Below are 25,024 nucleotides of genomic sequence, written 5' to 3' on the forward strand. Positions count from 1 at the left end.
AAAAGCTCTGGGTGATGTCATCAAAACCTGAAGATTACACGCAAAGATCATGTTCTTTAAGTGTGTGTGTGTGTTAGTTATACCCTTTTTTCAACAATGCCAGTGAGTTCAATGGAAAAAGTGGGTCAATGAAGCTATTTTTAGTAGCCATTGCACCCCCCCCCCCCCTTTTTGCAAACAAGCAAATGCAAAAACTCTGGATGAAACGACACCCGGCTGCACTGAACAAATATTCGGAGGGAAATCAAGGTGTTCAGCTTGCCAGTAAATGGGGTAAGCTATTTATCTGGTTTCAAACTTCACCTCCCTGCTGAGATGAGAAGATGTGTGAGGACATGAAATGACTGGGGAGGGGGCGGCGTTGCCTCCCGAATCGGCTTTGATAACTGGGGGGACTTGTAAGACTTTTGGGGCTCTGTGTTCTAAAGTGGGCTTCTGTTTCATCATCTCCCGGTCCCGGAGCCTAGCGTGGCTACCTTGTTGTAATTCCTCCTCGTTTTCTCGGTTTCTCTCTCATATTGCCTTTTTGTTCCCAAAGATATTTGCAAAGGAAGTGTTTTCTGCCTTCGTCTCCGTTAGAAGTGACACAGTGGGCGACGATGTGATGGAAGCGCGTACCAGAGACACGCGCCTACCTGGTTTAATGTTCTGCAATTGAGCACGAAAAGTTTGTCAACTCACAGAAACTGGACTCGGTGAGTCCTCTGTGTTTTTGTCAAGAACCAAAGAGAAGAATAAGGATCGTTCTCTGTTACTGAAGGGCAAGGAGGCCGTGGACTAGACTCAATAAATCACATCAAACAGGCCTGAGAACAGCAGTTATTTTGTGACTGAGCAGAAAACACCGTATTCCTGTGGGCATGTATCTGGTAACTCCTACTAAACAGAGGGGAGCGTTGTTTGCAAGAACACGTTATTCAAGTTTCACATCTACTCTTGTGTGATTTTCCTGGATTTCCCCCCAGTGGGATTCACAGCTGGCGGATGTCACCAAAAGCAGAGAGGGAAACCTGTCTGTTCACCTCGAGGGAATTTTCTACCTCAGCTGCCCAGCTCATCCCCCTCCCAGTTACAGAGACAGAGGTCACGTTTCCTGGAAACTTGGACTCTCATGATGCAATATCTAGTAAAGCTCAGCGGTTTCTCATTTCTGCTGCTGTGATTGGGCTCCTTCGGTGGAAATGAAAGTATGGAGGGTTTCTCGACCGTTTTGATGAGGTTACATAAAACAAAACTGAAAATATCCTACCTTGCTCAAAGGCAGTGGTTAAGGTAAATGTGTCACACGCCACATTTAATTCATCAACTTCAGTCGGGCTTTCATCCTCCCGACTTTGGTCCCACGAATCAGGGCAATCATTTTTCTGGCTACTTTTCAACGCCGGTCACACGCAGGGCTCGAGGCGAACGCGCTACTCGGATGAGTCAGAAACATCACAATTCCTGATGAATTCTGCGATATCGGATGGTTCCTTCCTGCAGCTTGACTGGGCAAACCGAGAGCAGTCCAGAGTGACACTGAATGTCACAGAAACAACAGTTTGGATGGGTAATGACACGCGCCCGGAGGCCTTGTCTGCTCCACAGTCAGAGGTGATGTGAGAACGATGAGACGGAATCAGGCTGGCAAGAAGAACAAACAACAAACAGACATACAAGAGAAAGATGTTTTCATCAATCAGAACTTGTCTGATGGCGGAAGTTGGCTGGTGAGTTTTACCACCTTAAACATGCTGTAATCACCCATGTAAGACATGAGTCGGCTCCCTGTGGTGCAGCGCTTCTGTTAAAGGATCACTGGAGCAACACTGCCACTTAGTGGCTGGATTATTTATATCTTTATAAAGTATATCTCATAGTTCTCTGTAATATTTGCATCATAACTAAACACACAGTATCAGCTGAGGTCTGTCGTTGTGGAAAAAGTATTTGTAAAAAGAAAAACTCATTATTATTTACTCTGTCTCATCTGATTTCATCATCTTCCTTTTGTTTCATGCATTAAACCCAAAGTTTAACTCCCGTCACCCAGTCAATACGTTTTTATAATTTACTCATGTCATTTCTGTGTTTTTATTCATTTTAATCTGCTGCATAATGGACTATTCATGATGATTGTATGCAGAATCGAATAGAATAGAATACTTTATTTGTCAATTCTTCGAATGTGCTTGCCATACAAGGAATTGAAATGACGTTTCACACTGTCCCATGCGTAGACATTTACATAACGTGCAGATGAACAACAATAACAAAACAAAAAAACATCCCTAACAATAAGATAATATTAAACAGGTAAATATTGCTAATAATATACAAAACATATAGCAGCAGTTGTGTGCAATTTCAATGCAGAGGTAGTTGTTTACAATCGGAAATGTTTACCCCGTTATTGGTTCAACCACTATTTCCTTTTTGTAGTGTGTGTGTGTGTGTGTGTGTGTGTGTGTGTGTGTGTGTGTGTGTGTGTGTGTGTGTGTGTGTGTGTGTGTGTGTGTGTGTGTGTGTGTGTGTGTGTGTGTGTGTGTGTGTGTGTGTGTGTGTGTGGTGCCAAAGCCACAGTTTTACTCACGAATGCTAAATGTTCTCATTGACCAATGGGAGAGCAGGTGAAGTTGTAAAGTGTAGTCAAATGAGACGGTGGTTGAAGGCAAGACAGATTTATTTGTACAGCATATTTCATACACAGAGGCTATTCAATGTGCTTTCCAATTAGCAAAAATGGCAAGAACATTAAAATCAATGTGACAGCACAAATTAAATACACACAAATTCTATTTAGATTTAGAAATAAAAAAAGGGCAAAGTTAAAGGCTGAGCACATAGAAGGTGCCGTATCAGACACATGCGTTCAAAGGCCGGTGAACACATGGAGGTTTTAATTTTGATTTAAAAGTTTCTAGAGTCGGGACACATTTGAGGTCATGAGGAAGCTGATTCCATCTGTGTGCAGTAGCTAAAAACAGCTTCACCCTGTTTGGTTCTGACCCGAGGTTCTACCAGCTGACTGTTTCCTAAGGATCTCCGAGCCCTGCTGGGAGTGTGTACTGGAGGCAGATCTGACATGTGTTCTGCCCCATGCCACTGAGTGATTTATAAACTAGTAGAAGCACTTTGAATTCAATTTTTTAGGATGAAGTAAAACCACAGAATTGTATGTGTGTGTAAAATCATATTAATCAACACTGATGACTTATTTACCCACAATGCAAAATAAATAGCATTTCATGTGATAAAAGTTCTAAAAAGTGACCAGGATTATTATTTTTTTCATCATTTTAATTATGTTTGTACAGATTTTTTGAATGAAATAAATTATTTAAAAATTGTAAGTTTATATCTCAGTCTAATAAATCAAATTTTAATATTCTAGTTATTTAGTTTATTAGGTCATTCTGTTGATAAGCTTCATCAAATAGATTTTAAAGCTGCTGTAAGATTAAGGTGTATCAACTATGCCCTGATATCAAAGGTAGTTTAGTTTTTAGGATCATTTAAAGCAGACTTTCTTGATAAACTGAATAAATATTTGAAAGTTTGTTGCACACAGAACACTTTACCTGCCACAAAACACTTTACCTGCAAGGATCGAACAGTTCAGAGTCTCAGAGCTCTCATCTGCAAAGCACCAGCCAGAAGAGTTTGTTGTCTGTAGGTTCTGCTGTGGTTTCGCATCGGTTGGAACCTCCAGCAATATTGCACTGATACGGTTGTTATGGTTACACAGTGCCTCTGTGTAAGGTACCTAGATGAGTACATTAAGTAACATAATATAATTTATTAATTTATTTACCTGATGTTTTAGGAGGATAAAACCCTTGAGATGAGATATGAGGAGGGGATCCTCCTTTAAACAAAGTTAGGACAGCAAGTGACTCAGAAAAAAAGCAATTTGCAGGTTAGGGTTAGGTAAAATATTTAGGAAATAATGATAATACATTATTTAATTCCAAAAAATCAATATAAAATAATAAGTTGACTACAAATAAACAAACAAAACTACCAACTCAGAGTAACACATAACATTCTTCATATACAGTCTCACTCCCACAATGCTCTCTGATACTCTTTTAAAGTAATTTGGGTTGCGATTCTATCTTACCAATGATAAATAAGGTGCAGGTCATTATCACTTAAAAACAATTACAATCATGTAAGATGTGTAAATAAACAGTTCTTGAATAAACAAAATTATGTAATTGACCTTATCTCAACAGGAGCTGATTCCATATATATAAGGTACATAATGAACAATCAAATATTTAAAATGTGCTTTATTTTGTATAATGTAGCTCGGGTCTAGTGCCTTTCCTTTTTTCTTGTCATTCCTGTTCTGTTCATGGAATTGCATCTGATGAATTTCCCTTCAGGAGTAACGTACCACACCATAATCTGGCTCCGTTTAAGCCTGTCCTCTACTCTCCCACCAGTTAGCTTCATCATCTCTTTCACTGTGTCCATAAAGCTCCTCTTTGGTTTGCCTCTTGGTGTCTGATGGACTCATTCCTGATCCTTTCCATCATTACTCCTAAAGAGAATCAGCATCTTCGTCTCTGCTACAACATTTTATTACTCTGGACTGTTGAACCTAAGTGCTTAAAATTCCCCGATCCCTGCAAAGCATTTTTTATACGTACGACCCTCCAATTTTTGACACATGTATGCGGTGAACACTCTCACTTTCTTCTTCAAGGACAATGGCAAGTTTTGGATGAAGGTACTAATCCTGTTAAAATATAAAGGTCTTAAAACCATAATTTGGTGGACTGGTCTGACTCCAAAAATGCGGTTTTTGTTAAAACAATTATTAAAAACATAATTATTTTCTGGTGTTGCTTTTTGAATATTGATATGCTTAGTTCTAATTAGCAATTTGAGGCCTTGAAACATCACGATTGTGTGAAATGTGTGTGTGTGTGTGTGTGTGTGTGGGGGGGGGGGGGGGTGTATTTCAAGTTATTTCAAACTAAGTTTGCTGAAGCTTTAGGAGCCGTTTTCCAACTTTTCTTTAATTTTGATGATTAATTGATCAGAACTGCAAAAAAAAAATCTGATGGCTGAAATCAACAGTGCTACCCCCACTTTCATTTCCAGTTAACAAACTAAAATGTCTATGACTGTAAACTTTCTGGATGTTATTCTGAACTTAAGTGTGCTGGTAGCTGAGAGCCGTTCACAACACTTAGTCGGGCTCAAACTGATCACGTGGGATCTTAATTTAAAATTTCAACATTTCCTGTGAACCTTGTTTGGTTATAAAGTGCCTCCTGAATCATTGGACAGATTTTAATTAAAACTCACAGAAAAAGAAACTGCTGGATGGACCTCTACAACTCATCAACATTTTGAATGAACATGATTCAACCTGACCGCCACAAATTCTTTATTTTAATTTTACCTAAACTGGGTGTTTTAGGAGCTGATTGTTTTACCACAATACAAACTACAAGTGATGTGTATTCCTTCAAGAAATGATATCCCTTTATTTTATATTGAATCACATAGTCAAATAAAATCTAATTTTCAAATACATTTCTTTATGCGGTTTGTAAAACACATTCAGTTAAAGTTCACATTGTTGTACCGTCTTTGTGCATGCCATCTTACAACCCCACATATGAGCTAGTGGATCAGATTAAAAATTTGACTTTAAGCTGAACATGGAAGGTCGGGGCCTTGAATCTTGTATCTTTGAGAAAGGCCAGCCAGCTATCACACTGATTAAGGTGTCTTATAGCACGTTCAGTCCTTCCAGGCACCAAACAGACTCCTGAAACTTTATCAGTGACCTAAGATGTCCTCGTGAACCATATCAGGCAGGTCAGATCCAAGAATACTGGTCTTGTGGGACAATGTCAAGAGAAACATTTCTCTTCAGTCATCTAGAAGTGGAGCCCCCAGGCGATAAACAGTGTGGTCAGCTCGAGGTCGGTATGTGCAGCTCTCCCACGCTATTTCATTGTCAGCTCAAGAATGCATACAGTAGTCCTTACATGCACTTTACTGTCAGAGTTAAGTGTAGTTCAAATAAAATGCACGAAAGTAACTGCAACATGATCTTACTGATAAAAGGAAAAACCTTGTATGAACTACAAAAGGAAGTGTTCTCTCCGAGTTTCGTCCATTAAAACTAGCTTTGTTTTGTGGATCTTTGCAGAGAAACACAAATGGCCATCCTATAGTAAAATATGACTGTTACTCTAGATAGAAAAACCCTACAGTAAATAATTCATCCATTCATGCACACATTCACACACCGACGGCGATGAGCTACAATGTAGCCACAGCTGCCCATGGGATGCCCTGGAAGCGAGGCTGCCAAACACATGTGCTGCAACTGACCTTGCTGTGGCACCCTGGGTTCAAGCCTGCAACCCACCCATTGCAGGGTGAACTCCTAACCCAACAATGGCACAGGGGTGAGGAGTTAACAAAGGCTTAATATCTGGCTTTGCATGTAACGAGTCTATAAGTCCCATCTTTTAAGTTGAATTACTAAAATCATGAAATTTGTTAATGATGATCAAAGTTCACATTTTACTGCAAATAATATATTAGTAATATTTTGAAGCATTAGTTGGATTTCAGCATGGAGACATGAACAGCGACAGCTGGCCCGCTGTAACCAGAGGAAAAAAACTGTCAATATCTCAAGTTCTAACGTCGACCCATGTTGGATCAGAAAGTGTCAATGTTTTTAAGCAGAACTGCAGTAGAAACATTGTGTTGAAAAAATAAAGTCCCATTGAGTTCCTTACATCTAACCAAACAACCAACCAACCAAACAAGAAGAAGAAAAATATCATTTCTATAGCGCCTCTCAAGAAAAAAGTCACGAGGTGCTTCACAAAAACAAAAAATGTAAAATTATTAAAAAAAAGTATTTAGAAAATGGTTAAAAAGATATTTAAAATGAGCAAAAAATAGACAATTGTGATTTAAAAAATGTTAAGAGAGAGAGTGAATAGATAAGAGGGAAACCAGTGGATCCTGAGGAAGGTGGAATAGGTGGGGAGAGCAGAATAAAGAGAGAGAGGTGAAGAAGGTCATACAAAAGCCAGCTTGAACAAGTGAGTCTTCAGCTGCTTTTTAAAGGAGACCACTGAGTCCACTGATCTCAGGCTCAGGGGGAGAGAGGTCCAGAGTCTGGGGGCCACTGCAGCAGATGATCTGTCACCTTTGACCTTTAGCCTGGTGCTGCACAACCAGTAGGCTTTGGTCACTGGACCTCAGGGACCTGCTGGGGGTGTAGGGACTAAGAAGATCACCAATGTAAGATGGTGCTTGTCCATGTAAGGCCCTATAGACCAGAACCAGGATCTTGAAATGAACCCTGAAGTTGACTGGCAGCCAGTGAAGCTGGAGGAGAAGCGGGGTGATGTGGGTGTGTTTGGAGGACTTGGTCAGAAGCCGAGCACAGGCGTTCTGAACCACCTGTAGACGGTTCAGGGAGGTTCTGCTCAGACACGTGAAAAGAGAGTTACAGTAGTCTAAGCGTGAGGAGATGAAGGTGTGGAGAACTGTCTCAAGTTCAGAGCGGGACAGAATGGGACTCAGCTTAGCAACGTTCCTGAGATGGAAGAAGGAAGAGCGAACAAGAGAACTGACATGAGAATCCAGGGTGAGAGCTGGGTCAAAGGTCACGCAAGATTCCTGATGGAAGGTTTGGTGTGAGAAGCAAGCTGACCAAGAAAGTCTCTGACTTTGGGAACCAGCTTGTCTGGGGCACGGATGAGGATCTCAGTCTTATCTTCATCCAGCTGAAGAAAGCTCCCACCATACAGGTTTTGATAGAGTCTAAGCAGGTGTGTAACAGCTGCAGCTTAGACATCTCATGGGGCCTAAAGGAGATGTACAGTTGGATGTCATCTGCATAAAGATGGTAGGAGATTCCTTTGAAGGAGCTCAGGATGTGCTGAAGAGGAAGCAGATAGAGGAGGAAGAGCAGAGGCCCCAGCACAGAACCTTGTGGGACACCATGGGTAAGAGAGGTGGTGGAGGACCTAAACTTGGAGACGGCCACAGAAAAGGAGTGCTCAGAGAGATAAGAGGAGAACCACTCCAGAGCAGATCCTGATAGGCCTACCCAGTCTCTCAGCCTCTCCAGTAGCAGGTGATGGTCAACAGTGTCAAAGGCTGCAGTCAGGTCCAGCAGGACCAGAACAGAACAGTCCCCTGCATCACTGTGGGTCAGAAGGTCATTAGAGACCCTAAGAAGAGCTGTTTCAGTAGAATGAGCTCTACGAAAACCTGACTGGAAGCTATCATAGATGTTATGTTCATCAAGAGCAGCTGTGAGTTGTTTAGCCACAACCTTTTCCAAGATCTTGGAGATGAACGGAAGTTTAGAGATGGGTCTGAAGCTGCTATGGAGAGAGGGGTCGAGACTCGGTTTTTTAAGAAGCGGGTGGATTACAGCGTTCTTAAAGTAAGCAGGGACCTGACCAGAGACCAGAGAAGCATTAATTATAGAGAGCACGCTGGGACCGATGGAGTGAAAAGCATTTTTAAACAAAGATGAGGGTAAGATGTGGAGGGGGCATGCAGAGGTCTTCATAGAGTTAACTAGTTTGGTTAACTCAGGCAAAGAAACAGGAGCAAAGCTATCTAGGATGATGGGCCTGGTTGGAGTCGGGAGAGGCGGCGATAAGGCTGAAGGAGAGATGCTAGATCTAACCTTATTGACTTTGTCCACAAAGAAAGACAGAAAGTTCTCACAGTCTGCAACAGAGTGGATGGAGGCTGTAGGAGAGGCAGGAGAGACGATGCTGCTGATGGTGTTAAACAGCACCTTGGGGTTCCCTTTGCTCTGGGACACCAGGTTGGAGAAATAGGAAACCCTCACGTCTCTGACTGCAGAGTTAAAGGATGTCAGAAGATCTTTTAGGTGCAGCAGATGGACGTGGAGATGGGTTTTCTTCCACAAACGCTCAATTTTTCTGCATTGGCGCTTCAGGCTGCGAAGGCTGTCATTAAACCAGGGAGTAGGGTTCACTGCAGGAACTGATCTGGTTCTGACAGGACAGACCCAGGGTAAAAACAAGGTCTAGAGTGTGCCCCCTGGTGTGTGTGGGGCCAGAAACATGCTGGGTAAAGCTGAAGGAGTCCATAATGCTGGAGAAATTCATGGCAATGTGATCGGAGGGATCATCAACATGGATGTTAAAGTCACCAACAATCACCAGTCTGGACAGCTTCACAGTGGAGGATAGAAAGTCACTAAACTCCTGAAGGAAAGAACTGATTGGACCAGGTAGACAATAGACCACAGCACAGTAGAACGGGTCCTTACGCCCGACTTTAATCAGCTGCAGTTCAAAGGAAGCAAAGCGACCAGAGGTTGTAGAGCAACATGGAAGATGGTCTCTGAAAACAACAGCTAGGCCTCCACCACGACCAGAACCCCGGGGCTGGCTAAGAAAAGAATAACCACTCGGGCAGAGTTCAATCAGACCAGAATAATCAGATGTTTGCTGCCAAACTTCAGTCAGAAACAGAAAATCCAGGTTTGTAGACAGAATTAGATCATTGAGCAGGAAGGTCTTATTGTTAACAGAGCAGGTGTTCGATAGAGCCATGCTGAGTGAGGTGGGTGAGGGAGAAATCACTGAGGAATGAGGATAAACCGACCTTAAAAAACTTGGACGGAGAAACCGCTCCGCAACGCGGCCTGGCGGGAATGCTGAAGTGGCGCACAAGTTGGCAAAGGCAAAGAAGCTAGAAGATCACGCTGATGTTTACTAGATAAACCACGCTTTAAGAGAAGTCTTATTCTCTCCTGGATTCCTGCTAGAGCCCTGCTCTGAAGCCCTAGGCCTGCGGGTCAGCCCGGCCCGAGGGCCAGGCTTCGGGCCAACGACTGTGTAATTACCTCGGACACGGGCCGGGCCGGGCGACTTTATTTGTAATCGAATTCATAAAAAAAACTGAAACACTTAAACGCAGCAGCACCTGCCTGCTTTTCACGTACCTGCACCTGTTAGCTCAGTTAAGGTGTGTGTGGTTTATAAATGCACCGATATAAACAAATTCTCAAACTGCTGATTGAAACATGTGCCCCTATTCTAATATGCCATTTTATGTCCACTTTGATGTCAAAACCATTCGTTTATTCTCATGAAAATGGCAGCGTTCTATTTTTCTGTGAATAAATTCGCTCTGCAGTTAAAAAAAAATACAGCATTCATTGCTGGTTTTTTCTAACTTGGAGAGCGCATTTTCAGAGCGGCAGATTAAATTTACAAACGCTGTATTAATTGGGAACGTTTATTTAATCTGCCGCTCTGAAAATTCGCTCTGCAGTTAGGAAAAAAAGCAGCATTCTAATTTTCTAATTGCACAAGAGCCCATTTTCAGAGCAGATTAAATTTACAAACGCATCCAGTTAATATAGTTTTCGTAAATTTCACCTGCCGCTCGAAAAATACGCTCTGTTAGAAAAAAAGCTGCATTGATGCGGTCTTTTCTTTTTACTTTTCTTCTTTTTTTTTCTTTTTCTTCTTTTTACTGCAGAACGCTTCCCACAGATAATTAGAATGTGGAGCATTCTATCACGCTAAAACATTATGAAAGGTTAAAAAAAAAGTCTGGCTCGGGTCGGGTGTTTTCCACTTCAAACACTGGTCTAACCAACCAGACCAGCATGTCCAGTAACATATTAATGTTACAATTAAACAGTTCCACTTCATGTAGGCTAGGAACGTTTCACCTGCCGAAGCCCGACCGCTTCTGCTCCACATAAACTTTGTGCGTGATCAAATGTCTCTACAGGTGCTTTCTGAGCTGAAGAGGCGATTCTGCCTCAGACTGGATGCGTCATGCGTGTCCATATGAGACGGGAAAAAGCGCTGTTCAGCCAAAGTTTCATAATTTCATAAAAAGAACATTTTTCCAAGTGACACATCCCTCAGAGAGACCGAGTTTCCAGAACGCTTCAGTGGGAGGAAATCTTATCGCATGCACCGTGGTTCTGCACTGCGCTGCGAACCCCTCTACAGATCTTCAGCCCACTGTCCGCCGTGGGCGCTCCGAGCCGCGCTGAACACAGTGTCCAGTATTTGCCTTCTTGTGAAGATTGTTGCAAAGAGAAACAACTAAACCTGATTAACCCCAGAGCCATGTGCACTGCGCTGTACTGACTGTAAATGAGGGGGAAACGATAATCGGATCATTTTCTCTTCAACATGGTTTAATGTAAAGTTTCATTCAGTACAAACTTTAGTTACACCAATCTAACGAGACAGAGCCTGGATTTGTATTCTGAACAGTTTAAACATGTTTAAAACGGAGACATGCGTGACGCGTCTAAAATTCGCACCTGCTCCGCTATTATGGAAATTAAACTAACAGGATGAGTAACATGAAATTATTTTAGGCACAGACATCCCCCACACTTTTGAAAAGCTTGCAACGCGCCTGGTCACTCGTGTACGTCAAAGTTATCTTTCATAGGACGATAATCAATAAAACAAATTATATAAAATGGATCCAGAAGTTGTAGCCCGTCTCTGCCTTCAATTTTTGGTATTTTTCACCCTGTTGGTGGTTTTACTGAGCAGGTGCCCCTTTTGTCATACGTTTCTTTTTAAAACGCTGCGAGCACAAGCGTGACCCGTCAGCACGGTCTCACAGTAAGACCGGGTTGGACCTGTTCAGGTTTACACAGACAATCTTTACATTTAGAATTGGCTTACAGATGTAAAATGTATGCAGTAAAATATAAAGCATTTTATTTAAATATCCATTCATTATTTTACAAGCACAGAGAGCCGCATCAGATGGATGGAAGAGCTGCAAGCGGCTCCAGAGCCGTGGGGTGCCGGCCCCTGTGCTAGCCTACTTTATTGTCCCCAGCAATTCTGAAAACAAACTGACGCCCTTATGTTCACTAGTTAACTAGTGCGCATTTATGTCTACCACAAGTTAACTAGTGTGCACATTTTGACCCTCACTAGTTAACTAGTGAGACAAATACCTTCAAGTAGCTGACTGGTATGCATTTCTGCTTTTACTAGTTAACTAGTGAGCAGTTTTTGTGTCAACTAGTTAACTACTGAAGCCTAAATGTGTTCACTAGTTAACTAGTGCGCATTTCTGCTGTCACTAGTTAACTAGTGGGCACATTTTCACCCTCGATATTTAACTAGTTGACACAAACATGTCTAACTAGTTAACTAGTGGGCAGAAATGGCTTACATGTTCATGACAATTCTGGCTGATATCCTGATATCAGAATATATGGTAATTTGGCTTGCCATACACCCTTGCTCACCACACCACCATAGAAAAGAGTCTTCCTGGTTTCCTGACATGTGTGGCAGGATTGTACTTCAGTCACTATATCCAAATCCATTCCTGGCCACCACATGTGTGATCGTGCTAAACCTTTTATCTTAAAAATTCCCGGGTGTGTGCGGTGCAGTTGTTTTAAAAGGTTGGCTCTTCCCCTCCTAGGAACAACCACTCTGGCTCCCCACAACACACCCATCTCTCACGCTCAGCTCCAATCTTCTCTGACTGTAGGGCTTGAACTGAGAGTCCACTTCTTTGGGCCAGCCCTGCAAGCACCACAACAGTACCTGTGACAGTGTTTCATCTTTTGCTGTCCACTGCTTTAACTGGGCTGTTGTGATCGGTGGGTCGTCCATCAAGTCCAGCATGAGCACCTGACCCGTGTCATCCTCCTCTGCCTCAGTCTGTGACAGTGGCAGCCGACTCAGGGCATCCGCGTTGGCATGAACTTGGCCTGCTTTATGTATGATCTTGTACTCATAGGCTCTCAGCAGTGTAGCCAACCTCTGTACCCTAGGAGATCCCAATTGTGGCACCGGCTTCTTCTCATGGAAAAGAGAATGCAGAGGCTTGTGATCTGTGCCGATAGTGAGTGAACTGATGACCATATAGGTAGGGCTGATACGATTCCTCGGGTACCTCGAATAATTCGAGTACAAAACATCCTCGAGTCAAATTCTCTGCCTCGAGGATTCGTTTAATTCATATTTAATTAATTCATGGCTTTGCAGTCGCCCGTGGTCATGTTTCACCCGGACTGAAATAAGTGACGCACATGCCCACTGGACTGAATCGCACACACGAGTAGGGAATGTAACTTAACTTTCTCTTAAGCTATGGCGGACAACGTGGACCCCGGTGGAGTGCGAAAAAGACAGAAAATGTCAAGATGTGGGACCATTTTTCACGTCGTAAGGTGGAAATTGTAGTCCAGTGAAAATACTGTAAAATGGATGTAGCCTACCACAACACCACATCCTCCGTGCTGCAGCAGCTGTAAATGTCACTTCTGCAAGCGAACTCGGAGCCTCTACAAGATAATGCTTTTTAGCCTGTTTTTCTATATATTCTGCGGACACTGTGCGACTTTTTCGTTTGTAGCACTCAAGTTTCAGCTCACACCGTACGTCTGGTAGCAACACGTCGGACTTAAAATGTGCTAAAAAATAGCATTTTTACACAAAACGTCGGACTTTTACTGTGTTGTTATTGATATTTGTTTTCCCTCGGGATCGCTGCAGGAGGACTGGTATTTATGAGAGGAAAACGAAAGAAAGTAAATAAATGTTTTGTGATCAGTATAATTTGACATAACCACGGCAAACATGCTTTCTCGACAATCCTTGTTATTGTGTGAGAAAAAAAGTGTTGAAATTAAAACGGACGTGTGTTAATAGGGAAACAGCCGGCGAGCTGTTTGCGCATGCGCCGTGAGCAGTTCTGGTTCTGTTTGGGCCGCAGCCGCCCGCAGCGCTACGTCAACAGTTATCCTCTGGCTTGCAGGCTAGCAGATTCTCGCACGAGGGGAAAATCGGCTCAGGTTGTTTACTTATTTTTTGCACATTTATTGTTTACTGTGAAGTAAAGTTGAAGTGCTGAAGTTTTGCAAACTAATTTTGAAAAAAACTTGAAGAATAACTGGCAACTGCTTGCTCATTTTAAGAGGTCTTTCATAATTATAACATGCTATTTGATATAATGGTTTACAAACACAAAAGGGTAATTTATTAGAGTACTCGATTAATCGAAAAAAATATTCGATAGAGTACTCGATTACAAAAATATTCGATAGCTGCAGCCCTACATATAGGTACTTGTAAAAACGCTTGATTCCAAAGATAATAGCTAATCCTTCTTTGCCCAGCTGAGAGTAACACTTTTCGGCAGGTGTCAACGTCCTTGACATGAAACCCAAAGGTGTTTCACTTCCGTCTTCCATCACATCAATCTATTTTTCCACCTTAGTCTTCGTGGCACATGGGTCTGAGCGGGCCCGGAATATTTGGTTCATGCATTTGCAGATACTCTGATCGTTGCTTTCATTCCTTTTCATTCTCTAATTTCCCTCTGGGATTATTAAAGTATCTTTGATTGATTGATTGGTTTTAACATGCCTAATTCTTCTTTAAAGACTTCCTCATGTCTTGCAAGAACTTCATGCAAGTCCTGAGTCTCCGTTTTCACCTGCTTGATTTCATCCCACTTGAGCTTTAATTCTTCCAGCCACCCTCTACCTAGAAGACGACCTGTTCCCTTCACGACCACTAGGGGCAACTTTTTCTTCTGGCTTGCATAGTTTACTTCAACCTTTACGACCCCCACCATTGAAATGTTTTCTTCACTATATGACTTAAGAGAGAGTTTACTTTCTTTTATTTCTGGCCTACTTCCTTCCTGCCAGGTTTCACTGAACTGGTTTTCATTCATGATGCTAACACTGCATCCAGTGTCTATTTCAAACTTTACTGTTTTGCTGTTTACTTCCATTTCCACTTCGAATGGGTTAACCCTCTGACTGGAACAGTCTGTCCTCAAACATGCCAGCGTAAATGCTTCTTCCTGATCAAAATCACTTTCAGGATTATTAGTCTCACATACCTTATGTGACTTGTACGAACGTGTGCGGTGTCCTGTCTGGTGTGCTATCTTTACTGTGGTGTGCATGTCCTCCTTATTCTTTCTTTTGGACTGACATGCTCTAGCAATATGTCCCTCTTTTCCACAAATGTGGCATTTAGCGTCTTTAAACCTGCATCCCTTGGCGCTATGGTTTTTACCGTTGCATCGGTAGCACTCTTTTGCTCTCCTTTTCCACTCTCTGCTCTTTTCTTTGTCCTCCGACACCACGCTATTACACATCGCCGGCTTCTGCAGGTCATGAATGTCTCTGTTTGCGGCCTCCGCAGCCACAGCAATCTGATACGCTTTCTGAAACGTGAGGTCGGTCTCCGACAATAGACGTCTTTGTATCCTATCTTCATTAATCCCGCAAACCAGCCGATCTCTTAACATTTGTTCCAACGTTGTGCCAAAATTGCAATCCTGTGCTAGCCATCTCAACTCGGCCACAAATGCGCTGATGGTTTCTGTAGGCTGGCGGAACCAAGAGTCAAATTTGTACCTTTGGACAATCATGCTCCGTTTAGGATTGAAGTGCTGTTTCATCACTGTGTAATGATTTGAAGTTTGTATATTTATATACTGTAATTAAATAATTTAATTACCTGATTTTGTATATTTATACAATCTAAGTAATCAATCAGAAGAGGTCGTTTTTATCATCAGGGAGTTTACTTAAACACTTTGTATTGACTGAGAGACAAGAAAGAGAGAAAGTTGGGATCGTTTAAGAATCTTTAATTTCTATAATTATAAATTCTTACAATCTACCAGGACTATCTCAATGATGGATGCATATGGATGTAGATGGTTCGGGTTGGTGTGTGTGTGTGTGTGTTTTGTTCAGAATCTCTAGGCTGAGTAGCGAATCTGGTTGTTTTGACTAGGCTACCACGAGGCTTCAGAAGCTGATGACATGAGCCGCCATATTTGTGCCGTGACCACGTACCGTAGGGAGTCTCCCGTGTAGATCAGGAGTTGCCAGGTCCTCGGACCTTCATGGGTACTGGAGCTGGTTGAAACAGCAGTCGCAGCACACAACGCCCGTCTGAAGGGTCGACTCAGGTAGCACCGGCAGGCGTCAACAAGTTCACTCTTATTTTGAAGGACCGTCGTCTCATTGGTATAAACGACGGAAAATCTCCAGCTTGACAGATTTCAGCTCAAAGTAGGAAGTCCAGCTGGCCAGTCTGAACTTCTTAATGATGACGATGGAAATCCTTAGGAACTCGGATTTCCTGGAGCTGAGTTTAATACGTAACTGCTGGAAGTGGAACGTAACGTGGAACTGACCTAAAATGGCGTTGCCTTCTTTTTATATCTCCCCGTTGTTTAAGAATCTTAGTAAACCGGATTGGACTACTTTCATAAACAAACCAGATTCTGCCCTACCACAGGCGAAAGTTCTGATTGGTTGAAAACAATGTGTCATGCGTTTCCATGGTAATGCATATCAGTGTGTCTGGTGCAGCCCGGTTTATTCATTTAAACACATAACTCATGACATCTTTATTTCACAGATCATTCACCTGATTATTAATGATCAACAAATGCTTTGATTAGCTTATCACAAATAAAGTACTTTGATTAATCAATGGAAAACTTTCTTCTTCTGTTCTTCTGTCTCTTCTCCTGGAATGTAAACATACTGAACCAAGCGTCCGACCTTGGCTGTGTTACTGTGTGAAGGGGCAGCTGTTAAGGGCAGACCATTATACTTCCTAACACTACAACTGCCTCCAAATCACTGTATGTTTTGGAGCTGGGTTTAGCTGGACTCACCAAGTTCCTCATTAGCTAATATGTGGCTGGTCCCACCACGTTAATAAGGATAGCCCTCTGCTTGTCCTCATCCCCGATGTCGTTCGCTTCAAAGAATTGATCGAGAATCTCGCAGTATTCTGCCCAGGTCTGCTCCTTCACGTCAAAGGCTGACAGTGTTCCTAACATAGCACTCATTTTTGTTCACCTTCCCCCCAGTTTGCTCGTCATCCGTCTGGAATCAGGTACACAGCGCCGCCATCCCCTATCCTCGTCACCAATATGTGATTACTTGACTTTCAAATAAGCAGCTCCACACAAGATTAAACAGAACTCTCGAGCTTTTCATGCATCATTTCATCAGCATCCACATGTCTGAACCGCCATTGCTCTGGAGAACCCTGGCAACCAACTAAACACTTCCGGGTGACAGCTCCCCCTGTCCGACCAGGGTAATAATGCTCTCAATATACTACATTAGAATTTTATTTAACTTGTTTCAATTTTCAGCAACAAAAATGCAAAGCTCTGAAAGTCTTGCAAGGAAAATGAAAGCCCTTGCAAATATCTCTATACGTTCTGGAAACTCTCTCACATTCAGAGTTACAGAGTTCACATGAACTCTGGAACTGCGCTGCTCTGGGTGGCTGCATGTTGGAGTAGCTCTGTTGACTATATGTAAGTTTTGCCTTTTCTTGGGCATTTTTTCTTCTAGTTTCTCAAGGAAAAACTGTATTTTTTGGACACTACTTTTCTGTTTCTAGTGCTGTGAAGCTTGGAGGATTTTTACTGCTATTTTTTCACTTTTTGAGCATTTGTTATGATGCGTAACCATGGCAACAAGCTGTTTACAATCGGGAGCAGCTGATTAACATTGAGAAGGCTGAAATAATACCTCAACTGAAGCCACAAGTCCAAAATGATCTAAAACACAAGAAGCGTGGGTGCAGAGCGGGAGCAAAACGGAGACAGAGAAAGAGGAAATTCAAACCATTTCTTCCATCGATCATAACAGACAATCTGAGATCACTGGCCAACAAGATGGAGGAACTCCAAGCCCTTTCAAGGACTCAGCCAGAGTTTCGGCAGTTTCGGAACCGCTGGAGGAGATGATGCAAAGAAGGATTCTCCAGAGAATCAAGAAAATGATGGACAACCCTGAGCATTCTCTTCACAAGACTGTCCGACAACGGAAGAGTGTCTTCAGTCAGAGGCTTCTTCAGTTTGGCTGCAACACTGACCGCTACTGGAGATCCTTCCTGCCAACAGCCATTGTAATATACAACAACTCTTTGATGACCTGATTATTATTATTATTCTGAGCTACTACAGCAATTAATTTCCCTCTGGGATTAATAAAGTATTTTTGAATTGAATTGAATTGAATTAAATGGAGATGATAGCTCATCAGTCCTGTCAGTCGTACCCCTACTGCACTCTGGAAGCATGGAACGCCAGCAGAATGTCACTGCTTAAAATATAAGCCATTAGGGTCTATGGGGTAATTCAAACCAGCTGCAAAGCAACAATTTTCACACGCGCCCCGGAAGCTAGGATCGGGTCCTATTTTTGCCGTGAGATGCTTCTGGGACGCGACAATTCCTTCAATTAACATAGGGCTAGACAGGAAATCACACACAGTTTCAGTGTAAAACCAGTGTAATTCTGTGTAATTTTCTAAATGAAAGACTATTGCAGCAATGCAACTTCATATCTATGTAGATTACATCAATATACGTGGCGTAACGGTTTATTAACTCCCTGCATTGGCCCAGAAGTGCAGCAGTGTGTTTTTCATGGCTTTAATCCTGGCAGTGGAGAAGAACAAATTAATATATGACATCAAACAGTGATATCAAATGTGGTTTCTTTCTTCTTGGTTTAATGGCGGATGGCATAAACTCTAAGGATTTTGTGATCTTGTGAGTTAAGCGAGGAGAATAGTGTATTTGAAGGTGCAATGCTTTGCAGCCAGGACCACATCCCTTGAAGGAGCATAGGTATTAGCATCAAGTGTGAAAATGTATTTGCAGGGAAGAAATGTGTCCCGTTTATTTAAGTCTTTTGTGTTTAGAGTTTTTGATGTCTTGTCCATGCAGAGCTTCCATAGTTCATTTACATCCATAGCTGCTAGCCAAAACTCCGTGGAGCTAAAGTTTTTACGGTTTTCTGGCTTTAATAAAATATCTGTCTGTACTTACATGATTGATGGTAGTTTTTACTTTTTATTAGACTCCAAATGTAATCATTTGGCACGTTCATAATTCATAATTTCTAAGAACGTAATCAGCTACAAAACAGGTAAACAAAACTGTTTCTGTGTTTAAAAAGAACGAAAGCATGTAATCAGCGATATTAGCATTAGCATCTCTATGGGTTTTTCCATGCATATTAGCATTGACCTAATCACTCGCTGCCAGTCAAATCAAAGCTTTTGTGATTAGACAATCTCCTTTTGTCACATCGCTATTTAATCGCATATGCAATTAATCGTTCAGCCCTACTTGGTATATGTTGTGTGTGTGTGTGCTCTGTCTTCTCCATCCCCAGTGAGTCATGGCGAATGGCTGCTTATACTGAGCCAGGATTCTCTGGAGGTTTCTTCCTGTTAAAAGGGAGTTTTCCTCTCCACTGTTGCTGCATGCTTGCTTAGTATGAGGATTGCTGTAAAGACTAGTCAGTGACTCGATGCAACCTGCTGGGTTCCTTATGTAGGAAACGTTTTACTGACTGGCTTAATGAACTGATCTGTAATGGAATGTTTACTTTGCGAAGTTCCTTGAGACAACTCTTGGCGCTTTATAAATAAACTTAATTCAATTGTTACTAGTTTGTATGATATTATACCAGCCACCTTACTATGTAATCCTGCTGAATATCTTATTTTTGTGGCATAAATTCTAAATAATCTGGGAAAAAATCCTTAGATAATGTCTGGGTGCAACAACGTTTGTTACCTCTTACAAACTCCTAGCCTGTCTTGTCAGACTTGTTCTCTGTTTAATTCTGCACACATCTCTGTGCAGAATTACAACAACATTACACACTCCATACTGTACATTAATGCCATTGTTTTGCACATACCAACCTCTGTACATTTTATATCTCTTATTTTATTGTTTACTTTATTCATTTGTAAAATATGTATATACGCACTATACACACACTCACACGCACACATGTAGAAAAATAAAAAATAAAATACTTAGCACACACATTTAGTAATGTATATACCTTACATACTATACATATTATTACTTAGATTAGCCATTTTTATATTTTGCTTGTTTTTACGTTATTGTATTTTTGCACAACTCTTGCTGTGAAGCTCGCACACAAGAATTTCACTTGCATGTACTGTACCAGTGTACCTGCACATGTGACGTGACAATAAAAGTGATTTGATTTGATTAGAATTAAACAGAGGAGGAGGGCAAGCCAGGCTAACAAACTCCTGACTGCATCCTGAAAGGAGAGCAACCATCACTAAGAATGCAAAAGTCATTGTTTGTGCATCTTTTCACCGTGAGTGGTCCTTTAACAGTCGTTTCCTAAGCCAGTCAGTGCATGCAATCCCATGCATGGGATTGAGTGATTGGAGCCTTCTATGTGACAGAAAGCATGGTATTTGGTTGGCAGCAACATTTCCCCTTAATACATGAAGTTGATCCAGTTACACGACTTGAAGTAAAACGAAACTCACTGAAAATACTCATCATGCAAATGATAATTTTGCATTGCTGCTGTTTGATGTGCTTCAGTCTGTCCCGCCCTCAAATAAAAGCAGGAAGTAGGAAGTTGGATACCCGTGGCTGGTTTCTCTTCATCCAGCTTCCAACTTTGACACCAACTTCCATAAACGCTGGTAAGTCACACCCATCTGAATTTCTCTGCAGAAATCCTGCTTCAGGTTTTATTTAGATGGCTTTTTTAAGGGCAGCGACCAGAAGCGTTACTTTTTAAATGAACGTGAGTAAAACGTGACCCGACAGCGGGATTCCGTCAGTAAAACATCTTAAACATTCATCAGAGATCTGAAGCCTGGCGATGGCAGACGAGGAGGAAGGAGCACCAGCCGAGGAGCAGCAGAAGCCGACCAGCTCCTCCTCCAGCGGACCAGCGGACTCTGAGCCGAGCGCTGACCGCCCAGCATGCACCGAGGAGCCGCAGCAGGACGGCGGAGTGAGCCGCTCCCTCCTTGAGGTCCAGCCCCTGGACTCGTTCCTGGACCAGTTCAAACTCAAGAAGTTCTTCGTGCTGAGGGTAAAGCTTCCACACTCGGCCAGTTTTAGGGGCCAGTTGAAGGAACATAAAGGATTGCATGTGCAGATTTTTCTGTAGCATCTCAGATCAGATGCACATGAGGGAAAAGTTTATTTGTTCTAATGGTTTAGAAATAAACCCAGTTTTAAGGAATTTGTGAAGTAAACAGACTATTTATACATTTTTTGTTTTCCTAATTATTTTTCCAACATATTTTCTATTTGATCCTCATGGGAAGCATACCACCAAATTTAAAAGCTGCCAATTATAATTTGTTTTCTTAAATTTATTTTCTAAAACCTATTTAAAATTGATGTTGATAACTCTTTTTGAATATGCATCACCATCGTCATCATCATCATCATTTAACCAGATAAAGTCATTGAGAATAAAACGAGATTTTACATGAGAGACTTTGCAGTAAAGGAATAAGAAAAACTAGTTAACGCAACTAGCTGAACATTTAGCATCAGCTCAGTGTTCCCATTAAAAACCAAATAGTATTTCTGTACATGTTAAAGTATGTGACTGGTGGGTGTGCATATCTGAGCCTAGATTTCAATCTCCTTCACCTCTGAGTGATGGCAGTAGCTAAGAGGTGTTTCCCTCTGATGTGATCTGGTTTGAGGGATCAGAAAATCCTCCTATTCAAGTGTTCAAACCATCGACATATACATGTATGGACAATGGGTTTCCATAGGCTCCAATAACACGTTTTTGAAGAGAAATGGAAGGTGGCCACCACCGCCATTTTGACCGTGTCACAGGTTCCGTCAAGCCCAGACAATTCCACAAAAGGGAAGAGGGGTGGAGCTGAGGGTGGGGCTGTAAGGCTGGGATCAACTGACGACACCCGGTCTAACTAGCTACAAGCTAACCTGAAGCTAACCCAAAGCTAATGCGGAGGTGGGAGCTAAGCTAACGGAGGTAGCTACCTAGCTACAACCAGAGTTAACTGTGCACAACACCAGAGCTTCTGAGTCAGAGATACGCCGGGCTGACCGCTGGGTAAAACCGGGTGGAACACAGAGGTCTCCGAGATCTCCACAAGCCGTCAGCCCGCGCAGCAGACAGGAGCAGCGATCAGACAGAGATGCGCCGAGCTGTGGGGAGGGGAGAACCGGGTGGAAAACATCGGTCTCCCGAGAGCTCCACAAGCCGATAGTGGGAACCCAGCTCCACCAACATGTTATATTTCAACCCATTTTCTAAAGTGCAGCATTATGTTAAATGCACTGGGTTTTACCCTATTACATTTAAATGTCATGGTTAAACAGTACATGTTAAAATCTAAGCTCAGCTCGGCAGTGACCTAAAATACATAAATATAATTTTACTTACCGAAAAAAATGAAGTGGAGACTCCTTGGACGCTCTATTAGTGCAATTAATGCCACAGCAAGTCATTTTGTCCAACAATTGCATAAATAATATCCAAACAAGAATACACAAATGGCACAACTAATGGTCTAAGTTGAGAGACTGAAAATGACGGAGCAGTTTCCAGGCCAGACCGAGGCTCTACTGAGGCCTTTCCCCGGAGCTAGCTCTGCAGTCACGTGGGTCTGATGCTCATTAATTATACAGAATTTTAGGCTTTTAATACACTTAAACAGAAGAGTGAGAAAAAAATTCACCCCCCTCAGAGTTGTCATGAGTGTAAACTAGATCATTTAAACCAAAACCATGTTTTGGTACCAGGCTGTAAACATGTTTATTTCTGCTGTGAAATTGGTATTTTTAACATGGGAGTCAATGAGGATTTGCTCGCTTCTGACACCAGCCCCTAGTGGATGAGGGTGGAACTGCAATTTATTTCACTTCCGCATTGGCCTCAATTTCTGTCCCGCATTGTGGGGGCCTGGTTCAAACCTAAAAATAAAAATATTCATGCCAAAAGTGCTTATAAGATTATTTTTGTTCAAAAAATGCTAACAGAAATCAGATATTTGTGGAGTTTTGGTGCAAAAATCTTTGTGTGACATGAACCCAACCTTGTAGTGTTATCATGTGTTCAGCCAAGGCCCGTGAGGTTTACTGTATCAATGAAAAGTGTAAATACATTCAGCGCTGCACAGATGCAGGCATTCTGAACATTGGACGTCTGTTATCTGTGTTTGTAAAAGGCGAGGTCAACTTACTGAGATGAACTCACACGGGTCGTTTATTCCATCTGTTTAATTCCTCCTATCAGCAAACAATTCTGCCTTTATTCTTTATTCATTCTGACCATAGCAGCCTGACATCACAAGCTCCCGCTCTTCTGGTTGGCTAATTTTCTGGTGTTATATCTGGTGTTTTACTAATTTACCCATCCATCCATCCATCCAAATGGATGCGTGAACAATTTTACAATTGCATGTAAATAAACTGTTGTGCTAATGTACATACTTAAATATTTCTTTAGAAAAAGAGCTAAAAATTAAGCAGCCAGAGATATTTGACCAAGAGATTAAATTAAATTCAATTTCATTTATAAAGCGCCAAATCACGACAAGTCATCTCAAGGCACTTCACATAATAAACATTCAAATCCAGGTCAGTTTATTAAGCCAATCAGAAATAATGTTTCCTATATAAGGAACCCAGCAAATTGCATCAAGTCACTGACTAGTGTCAGTGACTATACAGCAATCCTCATACTAAGCAAGCATAAAGTGACAGTGGAGAGGAAAACTCCCTTTTAACAGGAAGAAACCTCCAGAGGATCCTCGCTCAGTATAAGCAGCCATCCTCCACGACTCACTGGGGATCGAGAAGACAGAGCACACACACGCACACGCACACACACACACACACACACCCACCCTCCCACCCCAAGTAATGTGTCTACAGTTATATTGTGATGTCTTAGTAAATATTCTATTTGGTGAGAGATCAACTTTATTGTATTTATCCTAGTGGATCTATAATTAAACAGATAAACTAGTAGTAGCACGTCTAACGTCAAGGAAAGCAAAAAGTTATTATCAGGAGAGGGAGAATGTTTTAGTGGTTAGCAGCAGTGTGCTAGTCGATGGCCCCCTCCATGAGGCCACCACAGCTCAGCAGAACATCGTTGTAGCTTCTTCTGGGGAGAAAACACTTAGAGAGAATATAAAGTTAACAGCTGAAATAGCAGGAAATAACACAGTTAAAGAGCAGATTGTAGAAGAAAGCAGTAGAGTGTGGAAAGTGGTCAGTGCATCCTCCAGCAGTCTAAGCCTATAGCAGCATAACTACAGAGATAACTCTGGATAATCTATCCTATTTAGATGTAGGCATGTTGGAGGCAGGGCAAGGGAGAGCCATCTTTACCGACTGTACACTCCACTTCCCTGTACTCCCCCACTTGTCCAGATCTAGGCTAACATCAGATTTTAACCATAGGCCCTATCAAATAAAAATGTTTTAAGCCTATTCTTAAAAGTAGACAAAGTGTCTGCCTCACAGACTAAAGCTGGGAGCTGGTTCCACAGGAGAGGAGCCTGATAACTAAAAGATCTGCCTCCCATCCTAATTTTAGATATTCTGGGAACCACCAGTAGACCTGCAGTCTGAGAGCGAAGTGCTCGGTTAGGAACATATGGAACAATCAGATCACAGATGTATGATGGACCTTGATTATTAAGAGCTTTATATGTGAGAAGAAGGATCTTAAAATCTATTCTGAATTTAACAGGTAGCCAATGTTGGGAAGCTAAGACAGGAGAGATATGATCTCTCTTTTTAGATCTCATCAGAACTCTAGCTGCAGCATTTTGGTCAAGCTGAAGACTTTTAACTACATTCTGTGGACTTCCTGAGAGTAATGGATTACAGTAATCCAGTCTTGATGTAATAAATGCATGAACTAGTTTTTCAGCATCACTCCTGGAAAGGATGCTTCTAATCTTAGCAACATTCCGAAGGTGGAAAAGGGAAATCCTACAAACCTGTTTAACCTGGGATTTGAATGACATGTCCTGGTCAAAGATAACACCAAGTTTCCTTTCTTTGTTCTCGGAGATTAATGTAATGCCATTCAGGTCAGGTGATTGACTAAGTAATTTCCTTTTCTGGATTTCTGGTCCAAAGATGAGAACTTCCGTCTTGTCTTGATTTAAAAGCAA

The 25,024-nt window shown here is 41.9% G+C and overlaps 1 protein-coding gene across 2 annotated transcripts in view; it reads left to right on the forward strand.

The window, feature by feature from the left end:
• tprg1 (tumor protein p63 regulated 1) overlaps positions 1–25,024 on the forward strand; it is a 117,974-nt gene that overhangs the window by 27,968 nt on the left and 64,982 nt on the right. Inside the window, exons 2-3 of one of the 2 annotated variants that reach the window (XM_070545892.1) lie at positions 20,433–20,536; positions 20,702–20,934. In XM_070545892.1, coding sequence (XP_070401993.1) covers positions 20,719–20,934 — 216 coding nt within the window. In that variant the 5' untranslated portion in view covers positions 20,433–20,536; positions 20,702–20,718. Of the gene's footprint in view, positions 1–20,432; positions 20,537–20,701; positions 20,935–25,024 lie in introns of those variants that run through there. The other variant, XR_011516953.1, reaches the window with a different exon arrangement.

The sequence above is a fragment of the Nothobranchius furzeri genome, chromosome 16, assembly GCF_043380555.1.
Source record: "Nothobranchius furzeri strain GRZ-AD chromosome 16, NfurGRZ-RIMD1, whole genome shotgun sequence".
NCBI lineage: Eukaryota > Metazoa > Chordata > Actinopteri > Cyprinodontiformes > Nothobranchiidae > Nothobranchius > Nothobranchius furzeri.